The sequence below is a fragment of the Wyeomyia smithii genome, chromosome 3 (assembly GCF_029784165.1).
Source record: "Wyeomyia smithii strain HCP4-BCI-WySm-NY-G18 chromosome 3, ASM2978416v1, whole genome shotgun sequence".
Classification (NCBI taxonomy): Eukaryota; Metazoa; Arthropoda; class Insecta; order Diptera; family Culicidae; genus Wyeomyia; species Wyeomyia smithii.
Window position 1 is genome coordinate 101,397,268 of NC_073696.1, and position 17,900 is coordinate 101,415,167.

At 40.7% G+C, this 17,900-nt stretch overlaps 3 protein-coding genes across 5 annotated transcripts in view; 1 reads left to right on the forward strand and 2 right to left on the reverse strand.

Annotated features, from left to right (window-relative positions):
• The window catches only part of LOC129729522 (protein son of sevenless-like), a 31,638-nt gene extending 29,046 nt beyond the window's left edge, over window positions 1–2,592 (forward strand). For all 3 annotated transcript variants that reach the window (XM_055688153.1, XM_055688151.1, XM_055688152.1), the window contains 2 exons: window positions 59–129; window positions 1,571–2,592. In XM_055688153.1, coding sequence (XP_055544128.1) covers window positions 59–129; window positions 1,571–1,605 — 106 coding nt within the window. In that variant the 3' untranslated portion in view covers window positions 1,606–2,592. The remainder of the gene's footprint in view (window positions 1–58; window positions 130–1,570) is intronic.
• Window positions 2,593–6,609: 4,017 nt separating this feature from the next.
• Window positions 6,610–7,083, reverse strand: LOC129728446 (uncharacterized protein K02A2.6-like). The gene has a single exon (XM_055686889.1). The coding sequence runs from the start codon at window positions 7,081–7,083 to the stop codon at window positions 6,610–6,612; it is 474 nt and encodes a 157-aa protein (XP_055542864.1).
• Window positions 7,084–10,161: 3,078 nt separating this feature from the next.
• LOC129727657 (mRNA-decapping enzyme 1A) lies at window positions 10,162–12,300 on the reverse strand. The gene is made up of 2 exons (XM_055685692.1): window positions 11,588–12,300; window positions 10,162–11,440 (listed from the first exon to the last, which is right to left on the reverse strand). Exons 1-2 carry the CDS (start codon window positions 12,027–12,029, stop codon window positions 10,422–10,424), a joined length of 1,461 nt encoding a protein of 486 aa, XP_055541667.1. The 5' UTR covers window positions 12,030–12,300; the 3' UTR covers window positions 10,162–10,421.
• Between the last annotated feature and the right edge of the window lie 5,600 nt (window positions 12,301–17,900).

Consider the following 17,900-nt stretch of genomic DNA (forward strand, 5'->3'; position numbering starts at 1 on the left):
TTCTGTGGACACAAATCGCTTTACCGTTTTTTTTTTTAATTTAAAATCTCGTTTTCAGTTCGAATATCTCGCCACGTTTTTCACCCGGAGAAACTACACCCAAATTACCTCCGAAACCAAAGCAAACAGGTGAGAAATAGACTGCCGCTGAAAGCCTTATGCCCCGTGTGTTATGGGACTCCTTACCACATTTGACGCCTATGCTTCTTACGGTAGTACCTAGATAGGTGTAAATAAATTTGGAGTGATTTTTTTCTAGAGCAAGATTGGAAACATTATTTTCGGTTCTTTCAAACTGATGCTAGTGGTTTCAGTTTTTCTAATTTTATAGCTCTATCGCTATGTCACTTTATGATCAATTGCGAAGCTACACCGTGATATATTGGAGTATCTTCCCTCTGTTAGCAATAAGTTATTAGTTAGCCGCTTCCTCATTAGCGGTTATTACTGTGTTTCCGGGGGTCCATCAAAGTACAGCACTCGTTCGCTAATTGCACGCGATTTAGTTGCACTGCGTTTTAATTGCACGTCCGTTAGTTGCACGAAAGTGCAATTAAAAAGCAGTTTTGCGTCAAACTACACGTGGTTTTTGAAGCTAATGTCTCTCTGTCAAGTTTTGCGAGGGGATACTGAATGCGCGAAATATTTAATTAACTGAAAATAAATTCAATATTTTTAATTTTGTTATTTTAGATTCCGGTTGTATGTACTTAATAACAAATATACATAATCACATTGCACGTTTGCCCAATTTTTTTTCAATTATAGTTGATCTAATTAATTTCAATTTGATCACTTGTGTCGAATCCTCACTGAAATGTCGCATTAAGCTGTCCACACACTGAACAGCTTCTGAAAACGTGGGATTCTCTGAAATACAGTAATGTTCGTTACACTCCAACTAAGTTGCAATGTATGAAAAAATCTGACTGGTTCGAAATTGGTTCGTAAACGGATACACGAAAACCAAACATTAGCGCACCCCCTAAAAATTTTTGACAGTTTTGAGTTCATGCAATTAAAAAGCCCATCCGCTAGTTGCACTGCATCTTTCGTGCAATTAGCGCACTACGCCTTTTTTCTTCTCTATTTGAATTTGAGCTTTCCTGATCCATCGATGCTTTACACATTCGCTGGTATTACCGAGGTAGAACTAGTCAAATCAGTGAAACCGTTTGTATTGTCCTCACTCCTCACTATAGATTATTTTCAACGCATAATTGTTTTTACTTATGCATGAAATATTATACAGCCTGGAGTAATTCTCGTGCATTTATTATTTTCCCTGTAACGATTCCAATGCCCACATTGGCAGTTCTATCCATGAACCGATCAGTGAAAGTTCTTTTGTTCTTCAGCGGGCTCCCCTATATGATCTGCTCCAGTCTTTGACAATCTTCAGAATCAACTTGAAACTGATGTCTTAAGCAGAAACATGCTTTTGAAAATCTTCTATCTTCTTTTGCTCGAGCTTGTATGTTTGTAAAAGTGTATAATATTTAAAAAAGATAAAATAGATACTTGAACTTGTTCTAGAACAATAAAAATATAATTGTTACCATTCTTCCAGATCGAACAATGTTCCCTTACCCCAGCACCAACTGACCAAGCGGAAATGGTTGCGGGCGACACTTTTTACGATGAGCGGCATATCTAGTCGCGAATGGAATACGCCTGAAGAAACTTCACGGAAAGAACGATCATCATCTGTTATGACAAAGCGATAACAACCGTACCGAGTATTTCGACAATGTTCTGCAATTTTATCGATTTATGACTTTGTTTTTATCGGATGCCCCCCTGAAGCACTGTTGCAATTATGTTATTGCTTTTGCAATTTTCTTTTATAATTTTTAACAAGCATTATTTTATGTGCTCTCATTCGAAACATCGTATGTATAGTAAGTCGCCAGAAGTAAGGCAAGTATACAAAACGAAAAGTGCCATATTTAGCGGTTAGGATCGGAAAAAATTCTCAGCAAACAAAACTTGTATAGAAAACGGTATTACCATTCTGAAAAATAAGCATCTGATTTTCTCGCAACTGATGAGGCCATCCTTATAACAGCATATAATACAAGCAGTGTCGTGTTCCTATATTTGCATAAAATACTACCATATTAATAAGAGAAGTACGTTGAAATAGACGAAACAATATTTACGTTGACCAATTAAAATTGAGAAAAACAACGCTGTCGTTATTAGAAACAAATGACCACGAGGCAAAGTGGCTGTTTTGATGAAAAAAATAGACCTCTTTTTTTTCTTAAGAGACCTGGTTAATCTAATTCACAAACTTGTTTATCAATGAATAGGAGCTAATCACTAGAAAAGTATTATAATGTCTACGCCATGCAGAAGGATTTCCACTAGGATTGGTTGTTTGAATAAAATTTAGGCAGAAGTTTCGTTACAACTATATAATACCAAACCAACTGAAAAAATCATTAACATAAAAGTGTATGATTGATTTTCCTAAAAAATCTGCTGTGTCACTTTGCCTCGGCGTGTCTCTGATGATCGTTTTTTACTGAAGAACATGCGATGAACTGCGATCCGCAACCACATAGAATATATATATATATATATATATATATATATATATATATATATATATATATATATATATATATATATATATATATATATATATATATATATATATATATATATATATATATATATATATATATATATATATATATATATATATATATATATATATATATATATATATATATATATATATATATATATATATATATATATATATATATATATATATATATATATATATATATATATATATATATATATATATATATATATATATATATATATATATATATATATATATATATATATATATATAGGGTACATGCACTAAAAGCTAAATATATACATACAAAAACAAATAAAGGAAAACTTCTACACGCTGGTGTTGCACGGAATAAAGAACTTGTGAACTTTTAAGAGAAACATAAACATACACAACATGTTGTAAGTGAGAATGCATTGAGAAACGGTCACGCGGTGAGAAGAATGTTGCACGAGAGGGCCGTGCATTTGTGATATATTTTTCAAAAATAAAAAAAAACTGGGGGTTTGGAACGAGATAAGCGTAACGCAAAAATATAAGCATAATGATAAATGTTACTGTAAGTATATAATACCACAAAGATAAAATAACGAAGGCCACAAACCACAATATGGAAGTATATAAACTCTACAAATAAAAACAAAAAACAACAGACGATGTGATTAACTACACGCAGAGATAGTATAAAAGAGAAATGCGAACAGATATAGTGAAATCAGAGGAAAATCTATATTACTATTACTTCAAAAATTTAAGCAACCCAGTAATAAACAAGTGAGTGTAATATGTAAATAATTTATAAATATCAAAGAAGGTGTTTAAAACAGGCACCTAAGGTATGAATGCAAAGGAGAAATTAGGTGTTTTAAGAAATCTGTAAGCCGAGAGAAAGGAAAAGAACTACTAAAGCTGTGAGCGAAAATGAAATGTTGTTAATGCAGATAATATACAAAAAGAAAGTAAAAAAAAAGCAGAGTAGCTTATCATCGTTGTATGATGCATCTATGGTTTATGTGCGAAAGTGAGGTAAGAATAATACAAATGAAAACATATATGTTCAAAAATTGTGAAAGTTTGTGTGTATTCTAACTTGTTTCCGAAAACGACTCTAGTTTATGAGCAAACTCTGAAATTTTTAGTATTTTTTATCAGTTCTTTTTTTATAATTTGCTCACTTGATTTGAGAAACATGATCCATAGTTAAATTTTTATTTTCATGTTTTAGGTTTCAAAGTTAGATTTTTTTGCCTTTCTCCTAGAAAGGTATAGCAATCACTGGAAAAACCAAAGGTATAAAAGTGGTCCCAATGGCCGAATGTCATATACCACTCGACCCCTTTCGACGAACTGAGCATTTTCTGTATGTATGTATGTATGTGTGTATGTGTGTGTGTGTGTGTGTATGTATGTGCAACTTTTTTTTCTCACTCACTTTTCTCAGAGATGGCTGGACCGATTTTCATAAAATTAATTGCAAATGAAAGGTCCAGTTGCGCCATAGGTTGCTATTGAATTTCATCGTAATCGGATTTTTAGTTTAGAGGTTATGTATCAAAATGTAAAAATCACGAAACATCAATATCTCAGAAACCACACAACCGATTTTAATAAAATTGGTTTCAAATGATCGGGCTGTCTCCAGAACCCTTAACTTTTGAATTTCGTAATGATAGAACATATGGTTCAAAAGTTATGTAAAGAAAAGTTATCCTGAGGTTGTTTAAACTCACTCATTTTGCTCAGAGATGGCTGAACCGATTTTCACAAAATTAGTGTCAAATGAAAGGTCTAGTTGTTCCATAAGTTGCTTTTGAATTTCATTGCAATCGGATTGTAACTTTGTCCGTTGTTCATGAAAATGTGAAATCACATAATGAAAGTGAACATGTTGACTTCCTCCTAACGATCACTGGCTAATTAAAAGGTAGAAAAGTGATCCAAATGACTACTCGACTCAGTAAGACGAATCGAGCATTTTCTGCATATGAGCATGTATAGGTGTATATGTTTGTGTGTGGGTGTGTACGTGTGTATGTGCACCTTTTCTCGCACTCACTATTCTCAGAGATGGTCTGACCGAACAGATTTCAATGAAATTAATTGCAAATGAAAGGTCTAGTTGCCCTATAAGACCCTATTGAATTTTATTGTAATCTGATTTCTAGTTTAGAGGTTATATATCAAAGTGTAAAAATCACGAAACATCAATATCTCAGAAACCACACATCTGATTTGATTAAAATTAGTTTCAAATTAACGGGCTACCTTAAAAACCCTTAACTTTTGAATTTTATGAAGATTGAACATGTGGTTCAGAAGTTATGGAAAGAAACGTGTTCTGGAGACTATTTAATCTCACTCATGTTTCTCAGAGATGGCTGGCCCGATTTTTATAAAATTAGTGTCATATGAAAGGTCTTGTTGCCCCATAAGACCCTAATGATTTTTTTTACAAACGGATTATTGCTTTGCCTGTTATGTTTAAAAATGTGAAATCCAGCTATGAAAAGAAACATATTCCAAGACAACTTACTTGGACTCACTCATATTTCTCAGAGATGGTTGACCCGATTTCCACAGAATAAGTATCAAATAAAAGGTCTACCTACCTCATAACACCCTATTGAATTTTGCAGTAATCGGACTGTAACTTCGTCTGCAATGTATCGAAATGTGAAAATCACGAAACTTCATTATCTTAGAAACTACACAACCGATTTGAACAATATTGATATCAGATGAACGGGCTAGTTAAGGGTTAACTGATGAATTATGATTGAACACGTGGTTTCAAAGTTTGGCTGCCCCATACGTTACCTTTTCATTTGATTGTAATCAAACTTAAGCAAGCGTTATGTTTTAATTTGTAAAACAACGAAAGTCTATTATCTCAAGTATTACACGACTTATTTGAACATAACTAGTGTCATACAAATGAGTCATCTCTCAAACTTACAAATAACAAACTTCATAACAATTTGATATGCTGTTTAAAAGTTTTAGAAAGAAAAGAAATTCAAAGACTATTCAACACTTTACCTGCTTCGATCAATATATATGGCCTCAACATGATTTAAATGTGGTATCGTACTATCTGAACGTTCCCGGCATCGCTCGTGATTAAATTGTTCGAAATTAAGAGTCATTGCTTTTATTTCGCTATTTCTTAAGTACTAACATTACGTCAAATTTCATATTTTATACTTTAATTACAACATCAATATTTTAGAACCCAAAGAGTGGATAAACATTTATTGGATTTAAGCATTCATGTAAATCTATTTTTAGAAATAATAAGTTTGAATGAGAAAGGCTGAGTCTGACCGCTAGGTGGATTAATTTAGGTTTTATTATTATTTTCGTTATTTTATTTGGTTGTATTGTTATTAGCGAGTCACAACCCGTAAAAGAATCGCGTAATTGTTTTCGATTCGACAAAAAAGTGCAACCAATACAAGCACGATCAGAGCTCTACTGCAACAATTGTTGTTTGTCAAAGCACCAAATTTGATAAATCTATATTGAGCGTCTTAGTAGAGTGATTTAAAAAATGAGAAAAAAGAATTACAAGTTTCCGGTCAACTCTACTAGAAATTTGAGAAGTAAATATTGAATTTAGTCCGTACAAATACGTATTTCGACTGCGACATACACAGTCATCATGAGTGCTTATGTGGACTGGTGGTCTACTGGTAATTGTTGAGTCTTGTCGGATTGATGGCGTATTCGGTTGCAATGCGATTTTATCAGGTTTTGCTTCGTCGGCAACCAGGCATTATAAAAAAACAGTTCCAATACGCTCCATCAACAATGCTTCCCAGGTCCAGCGGTTGTTCCTGTACACTTTGGCCCCGACGAAATCTTAATGACCATAGGATCTAGGCTTTATTCCATGCTTTTGGTTGAATGGTCCTTTTCTTTTGATTTTTCGCTCTTGCGTAACTGTGTTGGTGGACGGAGCAGGTTCAACGATATTCGACGCGGATTGAAGGAAGCTGTTTGCAAGTGGATCATACCCACTTAAGCGCAGTAGTATCAAAAGGACTACTAATAAATTGTGTCCCGCTATCAGTCACCAGCGTTTCAGGAGCTTCAAACCTTGCAAAAATTCCTCGGAGAATTCCCACAGTCGCTAGTGTGGTGATCTTCCTGGTTCGAATGACTTCTGGCCACTCACTAAAAGAGTACACCAGAATGAGGTAGAACCATCCATCCATTGGACCGGCATAGTCCAGATGAACTCGCTGCCACGGCTTCTTTGGCACTGGCCAGGACTCCAGAATTGTTCGTCGGTCGATTTTAGCTACGCTGGCGCATTCGTTACAGGTCTGAACGAGCTTCGCAATGTCTTCGTCGATGTGAGACCAATATACGTACTGACGCGCTATCGACCGCATTCCTTCCACGCCTGGATGCCCTATATGCAACTGCTGAAGCGTCCGTTTCTGAAACTTGGGTGGAATAACTAAGCGCTCTCCATACATTAGGCAATCTGCTACGACGTTGGGAGTATCACGTCGCAAGTGAAACTGTGATACTTGAGGATTGCCCAGATCTTTCTTCCTTGAAAGCCAATTTGCCTTGACGAACCGAAAAACTTGTTGTAGTGTGTCGCCGGCTCTGGTTTCCGCTTGAATGATTGCGGAAATACTTCAAGACTTTCGATGATTGCGCTTCTGGCCGAAGCCTCCTTTTCAAGATTGGTAATTACAATCTCTTCGTCTGGACGGACGTGCCAGTTGATCAATCGAGATAAAATATCCGCATGAATAAAACTTTCCTTTGAAACATATCGAGTATAGAACTCGTAGCGGAGCAGTGTCAATGCCCATCTTTGCAGACGATTTGCCGTGTATATGGGAATCTTCTTTTTGGTCCCAAAAATAGCGAGGCCAAGCGGCCGAATGAGGCTTGGCAAGCTAGCGTCCATTCAAATTTTGCTTTAACCTTCAGCAGCTGGTCCATCGGTTGTCGTAGCGTATGCATTTCGTAATAGTTCACGGTCCTCAAGTAGGAGCGAAGCGTAGAAACATTATGTGGTAGTGGCATACTGACGATTGGGGCGATCTTGTCGTGGTCTGGCATTATCCCGTTACCATCAAGGATTTGTCCTAGATATTCGACCTGCTGCATGCCAAAACTACATTTTTCAATCCGCACGGTGAACCCGTACCCTGAGCCGTACGAGGGTTAGCTGCAAATTGCGTTGATGCTCTACTTCGTTGCGACCTCCAACCAAAATGTCGTTGAGTTAATCAAGAGTACAGTTGAGCCTAGCCAACATTGTATCCATCGATTGTTGGAACGCGCCCGGGACTGACTCGATGCCGAGTGACAGGCGTGTGAATTGAAAAAGGCCTTTATGGGTGTTTATGGTGAGTAGCGGTTCGCTGACCGTATCCACCGCTACCTGTAGGTATGCGTCGGATTAGTCAATGTGACTAAAAACCCGACAGTTGACCATCTTCGTGAAAATATCCTCGGGCAGTTGTAATGAATACTGGTTCGGCTTAGGGACGCTGTTGAGACCAGTCGAGAAGTCGGCTTATATACGGACGGTTCCATTTGGCTTCCGTACTGCGATGATCGGTGCCGCTCAGTCGCTGAAATACACCTTCCTGAGGATGCCAAAGTTTTGCAGGCGAAACAGCTCGTCCTCCACAAGACGCTCTACAAACTGCCGGCCGCTTTGGTCTGAAAACCGGACTGCCCTTGAGAACCAGTTTGACGGGAGTTTTGTTAAATAGTCCCATCTTTGAGTAAAGACTTAGGGGAACTGACCTTGTGAGGTCGCAACACGTTGATCTGATTGCGTAGTGACCTGGTTACAGAATGACACGATCGGATGATTTCACGATCTGAACAAATCTTTCCAGTCTGCCTAGAATGTCAAGAAGAACATTAGGAGATGCAACGAAGAACTTACCCTCCCGCGTGATGCCGTTGAGGGTGATCCTGAACTCCAATTCCGCAATAAGTTCGAGTGGTTACCCTGACGCAGTTTTGGCACTGCATACGGTTGATTTGGCTTTTGACTGACCGATTCTAGCCCAGGACCGTTGTCGATATGTCGGAGTCTGTGTGCAACTGAAGACGAAGAGGAACGTTGTTAAGTTGCAGCTCGACAAATTTCCGGCGTTGGCCGGTGCTCCGGACGGACGGATTTTTGAGAACGGCTGTCGCTTGTTCTTGTCTCTTTACTATCCGAGTGGCTGTCCGAGTTGCTTGACAACGAGAAGCAGGTTAAATATCCCTTGCGATGTCCGTATTTTCCACATTCGTTGGACCTATGGCCTTTAAACCGGCAATTCTTATTGAAGTGCATGCTCCCGCAGGACCAGCAGGATTGTCTTGGGTAGTTATTGGTTCTTGTTGATATCCGAAGATGAATGCCACTCAGACGATGTTCGCTTGGGGTACTCAACAGCATTCACTGGCGATAAACTACCTTCGACCATTCTGGAGTCCTGTTTCAATTCATGTTTAATTTACCAAGCCATTACATTGCTCTACAACATGTTGCAGCGTCAGGTCTGCCGATTCGTTGAATTTGTTTATAAGGTGCATTCGATTCTCCGCCTCTTGCTTGGATTTAAGGCCACACACATAAATAAGACACTTAATAGTAAGACAAGATGACGTCGGCTCTCATCCGGTCACCGACGTTCGCGTTGCCATCTGTCAGGCTGACGGAAGTCAGTCGATGAGCCCTGTGGTGAGCCACTTTGACGGTGAATTCCAACTATTCTCGCCACCGATTAAAGCTCAGAGCCCGGAAATCAATTCCAGAGGCCATTTTGAAATTCAAACTGGTGACTTCCGGTTTCCGAAAAACAGCCAAAAATGCCCATTTTTATAGATATATTCTGAAAATTTGTTTTAAATGTTACTATAAATTCTGTTCAACCATTCATTGATTAATAATTAATAGATAAATTGCAGTTGTAATCATGCTATTAGTATGACTCGCGCGCGCGCTTGTGCTCATACGAAATATGTGTCCTGAACTTACTTTTGTTTTGGATTGGTGTAACATTGATCTTCGAAGCTTGGGAGACAATTGGCTGTATAGTATAAATAAAATATTTTACTTTGATTCTCGCCTGAGATTTACACGGGAAGAGTGAAGCGGATGTTTATGTTCATACCGTTTAATGTGGAAGAGCAGGATTAAACATGATTTTTCAAGCCGCCATCTTCTTGTTCCACAGCCATCTTGTTTTTGATTGAGCCCAAAATATCTACTTTCGAAAGAAAACAGGAAAACCAATTCCTTTCGTCTGGATTCGATTTGACCGCAAATTCGAAAAAGACTACTCATTTAATCACGTAATAGCAAAGAAAGATCAAAGAAAGGTTTAAAGACACATGCAAATGGCATAATACTGAACTTGATTTAACGCTACGCTAAGTTTTGTATAATTCTAGTTTTGATGAATCACTGGAATAATGGGACGTCAGCATTTGTACCTGTAGCTCAAAACCGACATGACCCAAAACGTCCACACATTTGAAACAAGAGAACTAGGGATGGTGAATGTGGATTGAATAATATGCTTCAATTATTTACTTGCGGCAGCAACATATATTTTCTTTAAAAAATGAAAAACGGTGTTACGAATGAGTTATAACAGAACGACAATGCATTTAAAAGGTAGGTAGAATTAAAATGGAAAAGCAAAAAATATGTATCGTCATTTTTCACTCTTTCTCCCGATGATACACAGGTTATCAAACGCGTTAAGTCTTGTTTTCCCTCGCATTTCGCACACACTGGGTTCTTTTTCTAACAATGATCTGTCGCACTTTCTGCGGACCCATGTTAGAGTGCCATCATCTCCTGGAAAGATTTCAGATAAGCCTCGTGCAACTTCCGCACAAAGTCAGGGTCATGTTTGATAAGATAACTGATCGCCTGAATCAGCTGCGCTTGTGTTAGAGGCTCCACAGCAGATCCTCCCATTGGGAAGAAGCCCGGTGGTGGAGGATGATGATTGTTGCTGTTGCCACCACTGGTGGTGTTGGCCTTGGCAAGAAGATCTGTTATCGAAGTGCTGTTTCCGTTGAGCTGCTGCTGATGCTGTTCATGGTGTTTTTTATTTGCTGCGTTTGCAAAAAGATCGGTAAGACCCTTGGCCGGCGTTGAACTCGTGGCAAACATTGTCGGTGGCATGAGAGCCGGTTTCCCAGCGCTGCCAGTGGTTGAAGCAACATTCAGTAAAGAGCTGCTGTTTAGAGAGTTATTCATTGGGTCAGATTTCTTCAAGAGTTCATGCAACGGTTGTTGCTGATTTTGATGTTGTTGCTGATGCTGCCGCGATTCGAGTACGCTGATTTCAATAGGTTTAGTTTTCGGAATTGGCTGGTTGTTGCTCCGAACGGCCGCCAAGTTGGTCACACTAAGAAACTTTGCCAACGGTGAGGTGCCAAGTTCTTGTGTCGGCTGTGGACCAGAGCTCACAGGAATGCCCATTAATTTGAAACTGTTTTCAAGCTCACTTACTTCGGGTGTCAATTTTCCAGTAATAATTGTCTCCTTCGGAGGCGTCGTAGCACGATGCTGTTTTTCAATTTGCTCCAACGTGGGCACCGGATTGGCCATCAGTGTTTGAACAAGTGGGACTTCCGATGCCGCCGGCTGTTTTGCAGCAATAAAAAAGTTTACCACGCTTTGCGGTGTACTTTGATCCGACACCTTGCTAGGGCCAGCAGCAGGATTTCTGAGCGGACCTTGCTCTGGTTGTGGAACAACTGGTTGCGAGGGTTGCTGCTTTACGCCAGTGCTGTTGTTGAAATCTTCCTGGGCCTTAGTCAACATAGTGAAAATGTCTACCTGGTTACCTGAAAATGAATTGAATCACTTGTTAATTTTTATAGCATTTAGATAGATAATTACAAGTTTATTATTCTTCAACAATATAGGTTGGTAAAAAAGTAGTTTGTTTGCCGTTTATATGAATAAAAATATATATCACAAAAAATACTTACCTCCGGCGTTTCCATTCGCATGAGTTTTTCCCATGTCGGCAATTTTCTTGTTGTCGTTGTTACACTCTGCAACTAGTTTAGCAATTACGTCCCGAATGCGGTCGCACTCCGAATCGTTGTAAAACCAGAAACCCCGAATGCGGGACCGTTCGTTACGGTACAGCAGGAATGGCGTTTGGCACTCCAAGTCAATTTGGCCGTTAATCGGTTCGACTAGCGAATTGGTGTTGAGCCGATTGTTGATAAAAATGCTGTGATAGGGTTCCGCGTTCCGGCTGTAGATAAACAAGGCCCCTTCAATATCGGTTTTTTCCCACTCGTTTTTCGCGGTGTTAAAGGTATAGAACGCAACGTGAGCCGATGAATTAACTATGTCCTTTGCATATGGATCTGAGCGCTGAATTGCTACTAAGTTCATACGTAGCTCAGTCTGATCAGCCATCACTTTTTCAACGCAATCGTCAAAAGCGATGTAGTTCTGCACTATTGGTACAGGCTTTGTCTATCTACTCAGCACAGGGAACACAGCACAACTTTAAACATTTGCGACATCCAAAACCTAATTATACATTAAGTGAATGAAAAAACAGGTTTTCTACATTAATTCCAAGCTATTGTATGCTTTTTCCAGCTTCCGAAAGCAAGAAAGGACTTTTTTCACACACGCAGAAATGTTGCAATCACTCGTGAAAAACAATGACAGTTGATGGCTTTTGCTTCTCGAGTAAAATCAATGTTCCATATTGAGGCGGTGTGGATAAACTGTAACACACATGCATTGTCATAAACTGAATAAGAGCATCTTCACCGACCTGACATGTTTTTACAGCGGTACTTATGTGGACCGAGGGGTGCGACACTAAGAGCTTTACCAAAATTAAAAAATGCTTATTTCAGTTTGCCGATACTGGCAGCTCTTATTTAAGTTCGCGGGATTTAAAGATCCTAAGGAGGGATAAACTAAATTTTCGATGATAAAAACAGTTTTGCGGGTTCTGGTGGTTAGCCCTTAGACCAAAAATAAGAGTGCTGTCTATACGAGATCGAAAGCGAAGAAAATATTACGAAACTAGACAACTACTGTTCAAGATTGTATTTCAATAAATTTTGAAATTATACTCGGAAGACGGCCAAACGGGTGTCAAAACGATCGAAACCAAACAAAACTATTTTGTTAGTTATCGACTATTGTGAGGACAATGTTTCCGTTAGTCAGATATGTTCGTTTCTTATACACTGGGGTCGCTTTTCACGCGGTTGGTTGTACCGCATTTAAAAGATTAGATTAGATATATTCATACTAAACTTATTCGATACCGCGTACAAACCATTTTCCGAATCGAGTAAAAATAATACGCTTTATTGTTGAAATATTCCGTTCAAAAAACGCATAAAAACCACCCGCGTAAAAAGCGACCCCAGTGTATACCGGAAAATGAAAATCACACTAAAAAATATCGTATAAAGAAAAAGAACGCACATCCTAAATCGCCCAAAAAAGGGTCACATGACAACAGATCTCGCTGTAGTTTTACGCAGATAAAATAACGTTGTGAATGATTAAATTGTGATGTATATCGATTTTATTATGTAGGCAATGGGGCTTATTACGAGAGTCACTTCACGTAGAAATGACAACCGTGATAGGCACGGTGAAAGTGATTCCCGTTTGATTTGCACGCGTCTTTTTTCACCGTGAGGTGACATCCGTACTAAGCCCCAATATCCTGACTGCGTCCATTCTATAAAAGTTCTAAAACAGTTGATTCAACATATTCTCAATTTGTTGATTTTCCAATCTACACAAATGCATTCACTGCCTTGAAGCAAACATCACAACTTGTTTGGTTGTATGGAGAACAATAGTAAAAAACATGAATCTGTATCAATAACGTTGTTAGAGGGAAACTATCAATTAGTTCTGGGATGTCATCTCCTGATTATTTTCAAACTAAGTGATTTATTTTATTGAAAGCGATCAATGTAGTCTACTGTTGGTTTTGTGTAGTATAAAATTCCTACATCTACTACAGGTTTATTTAAATGTGATAGTAATCGATGCTTATCGAGTCGAATTCATTTTCTACATTTAGAATGTAATCATCGTTAACGCGTTCAAAACTGAATGAACTACCTATCAAATTTAGCCCTCTAGGACGCACGTTTCTTTGTGGATGAATTGGAATGGTTGTCAATGAACAGCTTCTGCCATCAGTAAACCTAAATCCGAATACTTTGTATACCACTAGGCGGCCTTTATTATTCAGCAATACGATTTCACCTAGCTCAACATCTTTCAGTATTTCATTTTCGTATCTTATCTGTCGGTCGATTGTAGTTGGCTCTTGGAAACGGAGCGTCCTATCAGATGACAATTTTTGAAAACCAGTACTAAGCATCCATATAAAAGTACGTTTTTTTACGCACACCACTTTGTTGTTTCGATTTCTAATTCTAAAAACATGTTTGAAGTTAGCTGAATTTTTAAGTTGTAACTCTTCACCAATATTGAGAAATAATTCAGATGCTTCGTATATTTCCTTTTCTTTGAGCGTTTCTTTTTCATTCAAAACGCCCACAAATTCAAAATTTCCGCAACTCAAGTCTGGCTTCTGCTTTGGCTTCCTTAATATTATGCTTTGCTCGAAGCATATTTCTGAATGATGAAATCCCAAATCAGTCAATGTGTGGGTAGCGGCAGCCCTGGCTTGTTTACAATATTTTGTATATCAATATTACTAGGTAGGTCGTTTCTCACTGCAACATTCAAAAAATTTGTTTTAGGAAAGTTGAATTCATGCTGAAGTCTATGGATTATGTCTCGTTTCATTTGGATTCTGTTCAATCGCGACTCAAACCCCTGTATCGTGAAGTTCACAACAGTGGACTCAGTTGAAGTAAATGATCGAGCGTCACGAAAGATTCCTTCACATGTCTGGCTATGTAACATTGCAACCATGAAGCCTAGACCCTTGCTCCTGCAAATTAAAATGTATATGATTAGAGCATGAGCATTGATCTCAAGGCCCCAATATGTGTTTGTTGTTACGCAATTCTCTATTGTTTTGAATTTTTTGATACTCCAGTTTCGTCAACATCGTACTACGAATAAGACGTACCTATAAAGCATAATATATATATATATATATATATATATATATATATATATATATATATATATATATATATATATATATATATATATATATATATATATATATATATATATATATATATATTATATATATATATATATATATATATATATATATATATATATATATTTTTTTTTTTTTTTTTTTGTTTCAGGTGAAGGGGAAATTTGCATCCAAACCCCTGAGGTGACCAACCTACGTCCTCCTTAATGGCTATGCTGATAGGCATCATGCCGGACAGGACGCAGACTGCGTCGTATGACACTGTACGGTACGCGCTCACAACCCTCAGGCACATGAGCCTGTAGGTACTTTCCAGTTTACGACGATGACTGTTGGTACCTAACGCTTTGGACCACGCTGGCCCACCATACCTAAGTATGGACGAAACCACGCTGGCAAGAAGTTTACGCTTGCTGCCATATACCGCTGAGCTATTGGACATCATTCGAGATAGTCCTGCAGCGGCCGTTGAAGCCCTCTTACAGGCATAGTCGACGTGACTCTTAAATGTGAGCTTATCGTCAACCATAACCCCCAAGAGCTTCAAGGAACGCCTTGAGGTAATGGTGCAGTCACCGACTCTGACCACCGCCTGTTGCTCTAATTTGCGGTTGTTCACAACCGTAACCTCCGTTTTATGGTGCGCTAACTCCAGTTTCCTAGAGTGCATCCAGTCTTCGACCTTGCGTATGCAGTGCGCGGCCGTCAACTCGACCTCTTTGATCGACTCGCCGTAGACCTCTAGCGTGATGTCGTCTGCGAAACCGACGATCACAACCCCTACAGGGAACTTTAGTTTCAACACCCCGTCATACATGACATTCCACAACACCGGGCCCAGGATGGAACCTTGCGTACCCCTGCGGTCATTGGGACGCACTTCTGACCCTCCTTCGTGTTGTAAACTAGTACCCGATTCTGGAAATAATTTTCCAAAATCTTGTACAACGACACCGGTACGTGGATGCTCCTAAGCGCGAGCGCTATGGAGTCCCAACTGGCGCTATTGAATGCATTCTTCACGTCAAGCGTGACGATTGCGCAATAGCGAATGCCCCAACTCTTACGCTGGAGTGCTACCTCTGCCGTCTTGGTGACAGACAGACAGTGTCCAGCAGACAGATAGGTCTGTATGCCGATGGGTCCCCTGGCGGTTTCCCAGCCTTCGGCAACAGCACCAATCTCTGTCGCTTCCACCTGTCCGGAAAGAGGCAGTCATCCAGGCACTTCTGCATGACTGCTGGAAATAGATCGGGGGCCACTTTCATGGCCGTCCTGATGGCCAAGTTCGGGATTCCATCCGGTCCCGGTGCCTTGCTCACCTTTAGGGAGTTGGCGATCACGATGAGTTCCTCATTCGTAACCCTTACCTCCTCCACAACCTCGACACGGCTGCCGTCTCTCACGGATTGGATGCCCGGCAGGTTGGCCAACCATCCATGGTCTGTGTCTGAGATACTGGAACGTCGGACGTGAGACTCAGCAACCGGAGGCCAAGGATTTGGCTCGTGTCGTGGAAAGAGTCCCTCGATGATACGCTCCAGCATCGCTGGTGATCGCTCTGCAGGCGCCAACACGCCTTTGGTCTTCGCCATTACGACTCTGTAGGCGTTGTCCCACGGATTCGTATTGGCACTCGCGCATAGCCTATCGAAGCAGGCCCTTTTGCTCGCCTTTATCGCACTTTTAAGCGCCGATCTTGCAGATCCGAATACTACACGGCGCTCTACCCTCTGTGCATCGGTACGTGCACGTTGCAACATCCGTTTTGCACGGAGGCACGCGCTACGGAGGTCCGCTATCGCGTCGGTCCACCAGTATACCGGTGACTTACCATTCCTAGGTTGGCGGGTCCTAGGCATGGTGGCGTCGCACGCCCGCGATAATGTGGCAACTAATTGGTCAGCACTCGGGCGGAGCCAACTGCCCCCCTCGCGCTCTCTTCTCATTGCTTCTGCAAATACCTCGGCATCGAAATGCGATGTCTTCCACCCGCGGACGGTCGGAGTATTGGCTCTACCCGTCGCCTGCCGCCTCACGTTATGGACTACGCTATAGCAGACCGACTGGTGGTCACTATAGGTGTAGCCATCGTCTACCCCCCAGTTCACGATCAGTCCTGGGCTGGAGAACGTCACGTCGATGATCGACTCCGCACCATTTCTGCTGAATGTACACTTGGTTCCAACGTTGGCCAGATCTAGGTTGAGCTTTGCCAAAGCTTTCAACAAGATCTGACCCCTCCGGTTCGTGCGGCGGCTTTCCCACTCAACAGCCCAAGCGTTGAAGTCGCCCGCCACTACTAAGGGTGTTAGTCCCGTCAGCTCCATAGATAACAAATCGACCATCTGGGTGAACCTTTCGATAGACCAACGCGGCGGAGCATAACAACTGCAGTAGAACACTCCGTCCACCTTGGCAACCGCGTATCCTTCATTTGAGGTTGACACAACCTCCTGAACCGGGAACTTGCTGGTCGTGCATATGGCCGCCGTACTGGACTTATCTGCAACCCAATTACCGTTTCCGGGAGGAATGCAGTAGGGGTCCGATACGATTGCGATGTCCGACCGCGACTCAGACGCTGCTTGGTAAAGCAGCTGCTGTGCCGCATAGCAATGGTTCAGGTTCAATTGTGTCACCCTCACGCCCGTGGTTTCGTGGCCGCCTTACCGGCTGGGCACCGTGGGCCTCCCATAAAGTGCTTGGCGTCCCGTTTTCCAGTACATACCAAGCACTTGGGAGGCTCCCCGCAGTCTTTAGCTTTATGGCCAGCACCACCACAACGCCTACATAACTGGCTCCTATCGGGCCCCTTGCAGGTCCAGGACTTGTGTCCTCCCTCGAAACACCTGAAGCAAACGTCCGGCTGCTGGAGTATGCTCAGGGGACATACCAGTTTGGCTGTCTTCAGGGCCAGAGTTGCATCGGCCGATGCAAGCCGGAAAGTGGCCACCTGGGTCCCCGCTGGACCCTTTCGGAGGCGAATTACCTCAGTGGCTACTTCCACTCCGCACTTCTCCTTGAGGGCCTGTGCAATATCGCACCTCTCGGTGATTTCATCCAGGTTTTTGAGCTGGAGAGTCACCTCTGAGGTGAGTGCCCGAATTCGCACATCTTTCCCGAGGACCTGCTCGCCTACCGTCTTGTAGGCA